Source organism: Pomacea canaliculata, linkage group LG8, assembly GCF_003073045.1.
Source record: "Pomacea canaliculata isolate SZHN2017 linkage group LG8, ASM307304v1, whole genome shotgun sequence".
Classification (NCBI taxonomy): domain Eukaryota; kingdom Metazoa; phylum Mollusca; class Gastropoda; order Architaenioglossa; family Ampullariidae; genus Pomacea; species Pomacea canaliculata.
The window spans coordinates 29,220,382-29,232,553 of NC_037597.1; the positions used below are offsets into that span (position 1 = coordinate 29,220,382).

The window sequence follows — 12,172 nt, forward strand, 5'->3', positions numbered from 1 at the left end:
AAACAGAGACTTGCACAAAAAACACAGAAAAGTCGCAGTAGAACAAAACAACTAAGCCTGTCATGGCGCAGCCTCGTTTCCAATACATCAAACATTGTCTGCTGTGGATGGTAGTGACACAACTGTCTACGTGTGTGTGTGTGTGCACGTGTGTGTGTGTGTGCACGTGTGCGTGTGTGTGTGCACGTGTGTGTGTGTGCACGTGTGCGTGTGTGTGTGCACGTGTGTGTGTGCACGTGTGCGTGTGTGTGTCTGTGTGTGTGTGTGTGCGTGTGTGTGTCTGTGTGTGTGTGTCTGTGTGTGTGTCTGTGTGTGTGTGTGTGTGTGTGTGTTTTGTTTCTTATTTTCTCAGTGAAAGCTATATATGGAATCAGAGTGATTCTGGATGGTAGACAGCTTTACTATACCGAGCACCCAATGAATGACCCATTTGATTTGGCTACAAATGATCTCGGTCAAGTTGTGAGGCTGCAGCGAGCAATGTTTAGGGACAACAAACAGTGGGACGATCCGCTATTAAGGATTTGCGAAGTTGAAGTTTACAGTAAGTACAATGTGTCAACTATGCAAAATTAAATGATATTTATTAAATGGGAAGAAGAGAAAGGTAGAGAAAGATCTCAGATCTCCCCCTCCCTGAGAAAATAGAAACGGTTTAGTAGTAGTGGTGGTGGTAGTGGAGGGGTTTGAACGCCACCATTGCTTCTCTACATTTTGGATTCTGGATCAACTTGGACTGAAACCGGATGTTTTGTTAACTGTTGTGCACGTCCCTTGTGTGGAGATGATGCCTCTACCAGTAATATCTGTGTGTGTGTGCTGAAGTGACGCCTCTTCCAGTAATATGTGTGTGTGTTGAGGTGATGCCTCTACCAGTAATGTGCTTTTTGATGTCTTGGCTAGCAGCCTTCTGGTTGATTCTGGTTGATTCCACAAGCAGCTGTCGGTTTGCTTTGTGTATGTTGTTGCCGATGAGATAGGAGACTAATGATCTGAAAAGTCCAGGTCCTCTAGCTGTTTGGTGAAGGTCCAATGGATACCGGTGTTGTTGTCTTGGGTATAATCCAGTCTATGACCATCAGGAAGGTTGTTGGTGATAATATTTAACCCTATCTTACGCCGGTTTTCACAACAAATGGCTTAGTGAGTTTGCCGTTGTGAATAACTTAGCAGAAAGAGTCTTCGTACAACCCTTGGATGATGTTTATGAGCTTAGATGGAATGCCGTAGTGGATCATCAGCCTCCAGAAGACGTAACTGTCTACACTGACGAATGCCTTCTCGAAGTCCACAAAAGTTATATAGAGAGAGGACTGGCACTCAATAGACTACTCAGTGATGATATGGAGGGTGGCAATGTGGTCAGTGTATGACCTATCCTGGCGAAACCCTGCTTGTTCTGGTCTTAGTCTCTTGTCTAGTGCTTTCTTCAGTCTCTCTAGAATTACCCTTGTCAGGACTTTAATAGATAGACAGCAGCATGATCCCCGCCAATTGTTGCACTGAAAGAGGTCTCCTTTCTTCGTAACTTGACCACGTGGCCTAGTTTCTAGTCTGTTGGTACTAGCTCTTGTTCCCAGATCTTGTATAGAAGGGGCTTTAAAACTGTTGCTGTTGTTTCTGGGTCTGCCTTTAATGCTTCTGGGGCAATGCCATCCGGGCCTGCTGCTTTATCACTTTTTATGCTTTTGATAGCTTTGATGATTTCTGTCTCAGTGGGAGGGCTGGTGTTGACATGACGTGTTGTTCAACTGCTGGTGGTATGTCACGTAAAAATGGTGGATGAGGTCGATTCATGATCTCTTCGAAGTGTTCAATCCAGCGGTCTCTTTCTCTTGCATCGCTTTTATAGTCTTGCCGTCTTTGTCGTTCACTGACTTGTTTGGATCCCTTGTGGGATACCGGGGTATGCTTGCCTAGAGAGCACTGTAAGGATATGGTCCCTGCCATCCGGCCAGGCATGTCGTAAGAGGCAATATACAAAGATATACAAAACTAAACAAAGAGGTAAAGAGGATGACAAAAACCGACAAAAGAGACTACATAGAGAAACTGGCTGATGAAGCTGAAATAGCAGCAAGGAAAAATGACCTGAAGACACTGTACAAGATAAACAAACAGCTAAACAACGGGTTTAAGAACAGTGATGTGCCAGTGAAAGACGTGAACGGTAATGTCGTCGAGGGAGAGGCAGGAAAACTACAGCGCTGGAGGGAGCATTTTGAGTCAGTTCTGAACAGACCAGATCCCCCTCAGCTTGCAGACATCCAGCCAGCAGCTATAGACCTTGACATCTGCACAGACCCACCAAGCCTGGAAGAAGTGACAGCAGCAGTCAAGACAATGAAGAGCGACAAAGCCCCAGGGGCAGATGGAATAACGGCAGAGATGTTGAAAGCAGATGTGAATGTGACAGCTCCTATGATGATTGAATTCTTCAGGCAGGTTTGGGAATCAGGGCAGCTCCCTGATGCGTGGAGGACAGGGCTCATCTTCAAGTTACCCAACAAAGGAGATCTTGGAGACTGCAATAATTGGAGGGGCATAACACTACTCTCCCTCACCAGCAAGGTCTTCAGCAAGATTGTTTTGTCAAGACTGACGGCAACCCTTGAGAAAGACCTCCGACCACAGAAAGCAAGATTTCGCCCTGGGTGATCCTGCTCTGAACACATCTTCACTCTGCGTCAGATTTTGGAGCAGAGCAACGAGTGGAACACACCACTGTACATTTCATCGACCTGGAGAAGACTTTTGACAGCATCCACCGCGAGTCCTTATGGAAGATCCTGAGGCATTACGGAGTCCCTGCTCCCAGACCCCTTTAAAGTCAGAACTGGGGTGAAGCAGGGCTGCGTTCTGTCGCCGCTCCTCTTCATCCTGGCCATGGACTGGATCATGAAGACTTCCACCGACAGTGCGAGGAGAGGGATCAGATGGACCATGACTATGACAGCAACAACAACGCTGGAAGACTTGGACTTTGCTGATGACATTGCCCTGCTGTCACACCGCCACCAAGACATGCAGGAAAAAACAAATGCCTTCTCAGAAACAACTGGATACTTTGGCTTGGTCAGCCCAGAGAAAACGAAAAGTATTAGAGTGAACGCCAGAGTCAAAGACAGCATCAAACTAAACGGAGAAGAGATTGAGGAAGTTGACAGTGTAACCTATCTTGGGTCCAAAATGTCAAACACCGGGGATGTGGAGGTGGAGATTCGAGCCCGAATGGCGAAAGCCAGCCAGGCCTTCGCCTCACTCAGGAGAGAATCAAATGTGATCAGCACCCTCTTTTACGGATCACAATCATGGAAGATGAGCAAAATCATCTGTCACAAGCTTGACGTCTTCCAAACCAGATGCCTCAGGCGCATACTTAACATCTTTTGGCCAAACACCATCACCAACGAAGAACTCCACCGAAGAACTGAAACCGAGTCCATCACCACGCAGGTTCAACAAAGGCGTTGGCGATGGATTGGACATGTGCTCCGCCAGCAGACAGCAGACCTCTCCACAGTCGCCCTACGATGGACTCCAGACGGCCGCCCAAAGGAAACTTGGAGAAGAACAGTGGAAAGGGAGATGAAAGGAAAGGGCTGGACACAGGGTCACCTGGAGCGGGTTTCAGAAACATCGGTTTCAGATCGACATTGGTTGTCGGACTCTGGTTGAGGCCTTATGTGCAGCCTGATGCACGAAGGGGAATAGATAGATAGATAGATTTGTTTGGGTGAATGTTCCTGCCTGACAGAGTTCGCGTTTTTTCTTACAGTTGCTTCATGTTTCCCTGTATAGCTGCTGTCTCTGCTTCCTCTGTCAGTTCATGGATGAAGCGTCTCTTGTCCTCCCTGGCAGACCTCTTCACTTGGCGATTGGCTTCCCGATAATAAGCTCTGACATCTTCCTTCCTTAGCTGGTCTTGACACTGGTTGAGCTTGTGTTGTAGTCCTTTTCTTGAGTCAATCTTTGCCCAGATCTCTGGGGTCATCCATTCCTTGTGTTTTCTTTCCCTCTTCCCTAGAACATCTGTACAGGTTTTCTTTTAAATGCTCTTGAGTGTTGACCAGTGTTCTTTCACTGATTCTTCTGTCAATCCTGAGCACCCGTGGACCTGGCTTCTCGCGGCGGGGGTGAACATCCAGCCTCTCTCTGGCTGGTGACTATAGCTGCCCTCTTTCTTTCTTATGCTTTTCTTTTTTTCTCCCTTACCTATATCTTTTATATATATTCTTTTTCTGATCTAAGATCTCCATGTCATACTACAGGGTATATTGCACTAGCTTTGCTAGAAGGCTGGAGCCGGGGTCAATCTGGTCTTCATACTGGGAAGGCCAGAGTATATTCCTTGTGTTTCCCTGGTGCGACCCTGCTAGAAATGCCCTAATTCGTACTGCTTGGTCGCCTCCCCTTGTTAGACTCTGTGGTGGGTAGGGAGCATAGGGAGCGTAAGGAACGAAACAAATTCCTGTATATCATGGCCCCAAAAATAGCAAACCTGGGGAAAAGCATCAGAGAAGATGAATCTTCGGACAGTGAGGATGAAGTCAGAGATTGCGTGAGAGAGAATGTTGAAGGGGCTTGTCTCTGCTTCTTGTCCAGTGAGCAAATCAGAAAGCGTCTCAGGCCCTGTGCCGATGGGACGGGAAACAGTTTGCCGATCGGCTGATAAAGATGACTCCACATCGATCCCTCAACTCTTCAAGGGGGGTCTTTCGTTGCCCTGACCTTGTTGGGATGTCAGAACTTGACATCAAATCAGAACTGGCACCTCAGGGGGTCACAGTGGGGAAGGATCATCCTAAAGAAGGAAGGGAAATCCATTCCTACAAATACTCTGTTCTTAACTTTCTGTTTGCCCAAAATACCTGACTTCATTGAGGTTTGCTATTTACTGGTCAAAGTTTCTTTATTTATACCTTCACCGTTGCGCTGCTTCAACTGTCAGCGTGATGGTCACGGGGCGAGCTTCTGCAAGTCCCAAGCTTTCGCTGCGGTGGTACAGGCCATGCGGCAGCTGATTGTTCCTCAAGCGCTAAGTGTTCAAACTGTGAAGGGTCTCATGTCCCTTCTTCTAGATACTGCCCCAAGTGGAAGGAAGAGGCAGCCGTTCAACGTGTATGTGCGGAGTCTGGCGTCTCATACGCCGATGCTCGTCGTAGTGTAGTGGGATGCTCTTCTGGAGCTTCTACTTCAAGCTCAATTTCCTACTCGGCAGAAGTTGCAAAACGACCATCCACCTTTGTGTCTATCTAGACAGACACGCCTCCTCCTCCTCCTCCTCTCCCTCCCTCCTCCCCCCTCCTCCTCCTCTAAGCTGTGGTGGCACCCAGTCATCACAAAAATCTCAAACCTCACAAGCATCTCAAGCAACACAAGCATCACAGTCCAAGTATCCCCCTTCACCAGTCAGAAACACTGCACGCCAGCAAGCACGCATCACGAAATCACCAAGGAACAAGAATACCGCACCGCAGACAGACAAGTACACATGTTTGTAATGTTAGCAGTCGGAAAAACTTGGGTCTGGAGGATTTGTCGGTCACTTGATTGAGATGTACATGTTTGACTGACTTTGCCTGTCCTCTCTCGCTGTCGTCTCTCTTCTTTCCAATTCTCCAGTCTTCCCGGACGTGCCCAAAATACTTTCACTAGTGCTGGTTACCTGGGGTTTTTTTTACCACTATTTATCTGTTTTGGAGCCTTTAGTCTTTCATCTTCAAGAACATGAGTAACAAACACCACAGCGTGGCACCACACTGCTCAGTCGCCCTCTACTGAGGTGATCACAATGCGCCGTACAGCTAAACCAATGTCACTGTCCTGCCCCAGTTACTACTTTCTCTTACAATAATTTCACTGAAAAAAAAATTATCCATGGAATTTTCTTAGACACAATACACAGACGTTTTATCCCACATGTGTTGATCCAGCAACTCAGACATGAGAAGTTTTTCTATAAGTAAATAAATGCATTCTTTTACACCGAGGTACAGACGCGTCCTATCTCCGCCATGACCATCGCTCACCCCCCGCCCAACTTGGTCCTTTCATTGTTATATCTTTTAATGAAGGCTTTATTAAGGGTGAATGAGCCTCTCCACAAAAAGGTGTAATCATATGCAACACTGAGATTTTATGTGTATCGATGTCTGAGTGTAGAGTTGACAATATGTAAGAATTTTTTTTCACATTTTTCATGTTTCATCTCCACCGTCCCCTCGGAGTCCATGTATCCTTATGGAGTCTCTTCGAGAGTATTGCTCAAGCAAATTTGTCTCTTCTTTCTGTCCTTTTGTACAGGTGGTTAAGGCAGCATTTTCTTCTCTTCATTCCTGGATTTGATGCTGATGTGTTCCTCAGGCTTTTTTTTACTTCATCGTTCTCTTTTTTAAGTTCAAAGATGCTGCTCGCTAGAAGCTGGATTTGGCTGTCGATATGCTTTGTTAGCATATGTTGTCCTTCAACTTGTTGCCTCAACACTTCAGTCGCTTGTTGCAGGCTTTCTAAAAGGTTCACTATTTTGTTGCCTGTAGTTGTTGCACTGGGAAAAGCTTCTGTGAGTAGGAGGTTTACTTTTTTGAGTCACATTATCTGCCCTCTGACACTGTCGCTCTTCTCCTCTTGGGACTCTGAGGTGTTTTGAGTGGAAGTGCTCAACGTATTGTCGTCGGAGCTAGTTCCCTGTTTCCTCTTTCCTTTAGTCGTTTTTTAGGGGCCATCTCTTCTTGAATCAAAAGAAAACAGACAACACAGACGTACCACCACCACCACCCGACACAGTTCAGCTGCTTTCCACAGAAGTGATGACAAGTCACCGGACAGTGTCATCCTCAACTGCAGAACTTTCTGATTAAGATTTCACTCATTGTTTTTTAGAATAATTGCGTTGAAAATCCATCGAAAGGAACAATTTTTGACGCAAACTACAAAACAGTGACCCCTGAAAGTGTTTAATCCACTCACACACGCCGGAAAGTTTGTTTTTTTAATGAATACAGACATTTTCTTCACACAGAGGCACAGACACGTCACAGATCATCGCTGACCCACCCACCTACCCACCTGATAACTTATTTAACTTTTTTATTTGTTTTTCACTTTTGATAACTTTTTAACTTAACCTAAACTTAAATGCTACGACTTGTGGTTGTCTGTTTGGGTTCACTCTCACCTTCTGCTCTCAGAGCGCGAGTTACGAGCGCTTTACGCTACGACATACAAATGACACGAGCTCGTACAGCGAATTTCCGCTCGTAAGTAAGAACACAATTTCCGCAAATGTTTGGCTCGCATCTCGATTTACTAGTACATGGGTTCACTCGTGTATAGAGGACTCAATGATCTGCAGTAAAAGCATTTCAGATAAACCAAAATCAACGGGTCAACATTGAAGCTTACATTTACAGAATGCATTCATGAAATGTGTCATTTGTACTGAGAAAACTAGTTCATGTAGTATATATATAGTTTAGTTTATCCTTTGAGGAGCATAGGGCCGCAAATATATATATAGTGTTTTTGTCTCTCTGTATCCATAGCCTGTCGGCCAGGATATTACGGCCCTGACTGTCTAGGAATCTGCGACAGGCCAGTCTGTGATAATTTACAGATTGCAGTCGCATTGACGGGTCAATGCCCAAAGGACCGTAAGTGTTGGCGTCACACATAAATTCTGTTGGTGATTAAGGTAGCAGTAAAAGTTTTCTATCCATAGCCACTGTAGATAGAGATTGCTATTTGTAAATAACATAATTAAGAAACTGCAGAATTGTAAGCTTAATCAGTTACCCAGGCAAAGTCAGGTATAAGGCATCCCCTCAAAACCATTTCCCAGAAGCTGTTAGCAAAGGAGCAGGCAAACTTCAGAGTATGGAGGAGAACAGTTGAACGATGTTAACAGTCACATCCTCAGAGAAAAACATCTACAACACCAACACTTCATCGACTCTAAAAAAGGCGTTCTACAGAGTCTGCAACGAGAGGTCGGGCATGTGATGCAAAAGTTGAGCATCTGAGAGTGGGTGTCTCCAGTTATCCAAGCGCTGGATGAGAGGTCAGTAAGTGCAGTACTACTGAATAACCAGAATGGGAACTTTCCTTCACACATTGGAAGGTATTGTCAAGCCTGGCTCCTGTGGCCAGTACTGTTCCTGGAAAACGTGCCATAAACCTTCTACGACCACAACACTTCTATTTCCATCAGCTGTGGGCAAATACACAAACTCGCACTTCGCAGATGACTTAATTGAATCTGGTGACGGGCGTCAACGGCGAACTACAAGACCAAGAGACAACAGTAAGCGGTTTTTTTTAGCAATTCCTTCTGTTGTATGTGCTGTTCAACATTTCGCAGGAAAACATCGTGTGAAAAACTTTTCATAGCCACCTCCGTGGGAAGACTTATTAAACTTTTGCTTTTCAAAAGACGTTGACCTGATTGGCAGGCAGTGACCACGCAGGACAGAATTTGGTTCAGCAGCAGCAGCATGAGGTTGACCACCACACACAGGCTTCGTACTCACCATCCACTGTACGACTCCTTGCTGACTTCCAAAACACAAATCCAGACATTCGACACAAGAGTTTAGGGAAACACTCATAATCTTCCACATGGGGCACAAGAACAACGATTTTGAACGAAGTGTAATCGTCGCCCTCGTGGGGTGCCAGGAACCCCTTTTACAACAGTGTAATGATAAGTGACCAAAGTGATTAATTTAAATGAATGCAATTTGAGCTCAATTACAAAAACATCGCTGGTTGTAGCCCTGAAGCTCAGAAGCATAATTGGTAAAAGTCTTAAGGTTTAATGTCATTATGCTGATAGCAGCCAGACTGATCTGTGATAAAACGATTTTGAAACTACCAAAAGTCAAATGCCTGAAACTAACTCAAATTAAAAGAAAAATTTACTCAGTGTTGCCTGCTCCTAGAACTTAAAGTGAGGTTTGTTTCAGCCCCAGTTGAAGTTAAAGAACTGACTGTTGAAACTGATCATTGTGCGGCGGCTTACTTTTATCCACGTTCTCGTCGTCGCACTCTCCCTCCATCTTTGCTGCAAAGTAAGTGTTATTCGATGTGTTATTATATGCGCAAGTCACATCTAAAATACCGGAGTCACGTATCAAATGCCCGAGTCACGAATATGAACAGGGTACTACCGTCCTTATAGGTACTTACAAAGTTGGATAAGCATTTGGGGCGAGCAAAGGAAGGCTCTTAAAATGCATTTTTTAGCGAATAGGTCCTTATAAATGTGTGGCTGGTCCTGTTTTAAAAAACAGAAGTGCTTATTACTCCTAATTTTGTGTAAAGTGTGTTGGCATTATTCTTCTCGCACTCCACTGTTTCAAAGCTCGTTATAGTCCTGTCAGAATGTAGGGGACCTGATACTATTGGTGTTTTTCAAAGGCCAAACTTCTAGAATTAAAAAGACCTCAGTTAAAGAATCGAGTTTCACTCGGGGGTCGATGGGAGAGAGGTGGGGACTTGACAAGTCAGATAGAAGCGCTTAGCGAAGCGTGACTACTGCTGTACCTCACCTCCCTCGCCACTGCGACTACAAGGCTATCATTCACACGCTCTTGTGAACACATATCTGTTTACAAAGTGCTATCCTTAGTATTGTTGTTGACAGACCAGTTCAGTATTACGCATCATCGTATGTACAGGTAGGTCATATTATATACTGCTTTAAAAAATCTATGTTTTTGGACTAGGAGCACTATTTTGAATTGCCCCTGTGGCATACTGTATCGTACTGTATTTTACAGAAGTGTACTGTATTGTACAGTAATGTACTGTATTTTACAGAAGTGTATTATATTTGTAATGTACTGTAGTTACAGAAGTGTACTGTATTGTACAGTAAATGTACTGTATTTTACAGAAGTGTATATATTGTAATGTCTGTATTACTGTATTTACTAGGTTTGCTAAGATGTACTGTATTTACAGAAAGTGTATAGGATATGTATTGTTACAGTATTATGGAAACTGTATTTATCAGTATTGTATGTATTTGTACCAGTAATGTACTTGTATTTTACACCGAATGGACGTTATTTATGTATTAGAGTAATTTAATGTAATGTTTACAGAAGTGTACTGTAGTTGTATTTGTACCGTATGGACCTGTATTTAGCAGAAAGTAACAATAACAACCAACTTTATTAGTCCCAATGGCGGCAATGTAAATTCGGCAGGTGTTCTCTGTTTCCAAGATATGATTAACTTTAATAAAATCGCTCCCATCGCACACCTACACACACACACACACCGCTGACAGTTCATCTGTCATTGAGTAGCTGGACTGCGGAAATGGAAGAAAGATTTCAGACTGCGATTGTTTTTGATACTTGCATGGCAATAGTGTGTACCTGAACTTAATAAAGCAAATTCCCCGCTAGCACATGCACCGTTCAGGTAGGTTACATGAAGTGTACTGTAATGTACTGTATTCAGAGGACGGGTACAGAACACAAACGCCACAAGTCACACGAAAGTCACTGTCTGCACTATCTACACACGTCCCACAATGTGTTCTTTTCGCACCACATACACAAAGATTTGACGGGGCCACGAAGTTTATACAACTCAACTTAAACACATACATTACTGCAAACCACCATAAACAGCCATATCAACGGCATAGATGTCTTTCAAACCTGCGTCCTTCAATTAGTTAGTCAATTGTTTTTACGAAAGTAGTTCCCAAATTCTCACTTACTGTTTGGATTCTGTCCTGGGAGATTCACACTGACACACACATCCACACTTTTCCGGAGAAATCAGTCCGTGAACTATACTTCTAGAATAGTCTTCCTGGAGTAACTCACACATTCAAGTCTCTGCACTGTAGTTCTGAGTCGGCAGACACCTGGCTGTCGTCCGCGGATAATCTTCTCAAAGGAACATTCCTCTCTGGGTAATATCCTTCTTTACCGGTAATTTTAATCTCCCTGTTTAATTCCTGCTGATTCGCACTCTCTTCGCCAAAGTTGCGTTACATCTCTCAGTCGATGACTTGTGTGGGAATGATTCAACTCGGACTTTCCCATACATTCTCGGCTTTGGTAAACCTCGCTCACGCATGCAGAACAGCTTTTTCTAGTAACATTCTTCCTTTCCAGCATTTTGCTTCACGCACGGGTAAGGGCGATAATCTCTGCGCTACAGACAGAGGTAACCACCACCACCCACCCTCCCCGCTCATAACACTGTATTTTGAAAGACGTGTACTGTATTGTATTGCACCATAATGGACTGCATTTGTACTGTATTTGTACCATAATGGACTGTATTGACAGAAGTGTACGTATTGATTGTACCGTAATGGACTGTATTGTATTGTGTTTGTGTTCGTATCCGTGCTTAAGAGAGAGACTGAATTAGTAATAAAAGACACCCAGATAAACAAACCTCCATAAATGTACGCTAAAGAAATGAAAGGTTGTGGCAGGTTGGTTTCAGACTCACGCTAACACTAAGCTACATCACTTCTCAGTTATGATATCACTCTTTTTAGTAATAATCACAGCAATAAAAACACCTCAACACTACTTTCACTCTACAAATTTTATTCATTTATGATGTTTTACAAAGGAAAGGAAAATAAAATCTTTTAGCCATTTTCCTGATTTAGAAAAGACATCATTCATCCAAATACTTTATTCACAACCTCTAACTGCTTCAAACACATGTAGCACTCCTTGAAATGTTTAGTCACTTCTGGAAAAAAAAATTGGAATTGAAATGTTATCCTCTCAAGAAGTGTTGTTTCCGTAGTGAGTGGCTAGTGTTTAGTGATCCTCCAGATTTAAATATTTTTTTAAACTAAACTGTTACCATTGGCTATGGCCAAAGCAATCACAAAGGGAACGCGGCGTTTAACTATGCATCCAGTTAAGGCATGTGTTACCAAAACTGCAAAAAAAAAAAAAAAAAGAGCATTGTTACGATGAAATGTATGTGATTATTTACATATCTGTGATTTTTCAAAGGGTTCTTCGAAAAAGGAAGAGGTTCTGGCACTAAACCAAGTAAAGGGCATTATTGGAACTATGTTATCATAGATGGTTTTGTTTGACATTCTGAAAAGTAAAAACTTCAAATATACAGATCTTATTAAGCGTGGGACTACCATATAGCATTGTTGATTCTTTAG

At 43.6% G+C, this 12,172-nt stretch overlaps 1 protein-coding gene across 1 annotated transcript in view; it reads left to right on the forward strand.

Moving 5' to 3' along the window:
- The window catches only part of LOC112571140, a 62,804-nt gene extending 54,196 nt beyond the window's left edge, over nucleotides 1–8,608 (forward strand). Inside the window, exons 11-13 of the mRNA XM_025249954.1 lie at nucleotides 353–544; nucleotides 7,545–7,652; nucleotides 8,451–8,608. Coding sequence (XP_025105739.1) covers nucleotides 353–544; nucleotides 7,545–7,652; nucleotides 8,451–8,608 — 458 coding nt within the window. The remainder of the gene's footprint in view (nucleotides 1–352; nucleotides 545–7,544; nucleotides 7,653–8,450) is intronic.
- Nucleotides 8,609–12,172: the final 3,564 nt, after the last annotated feature.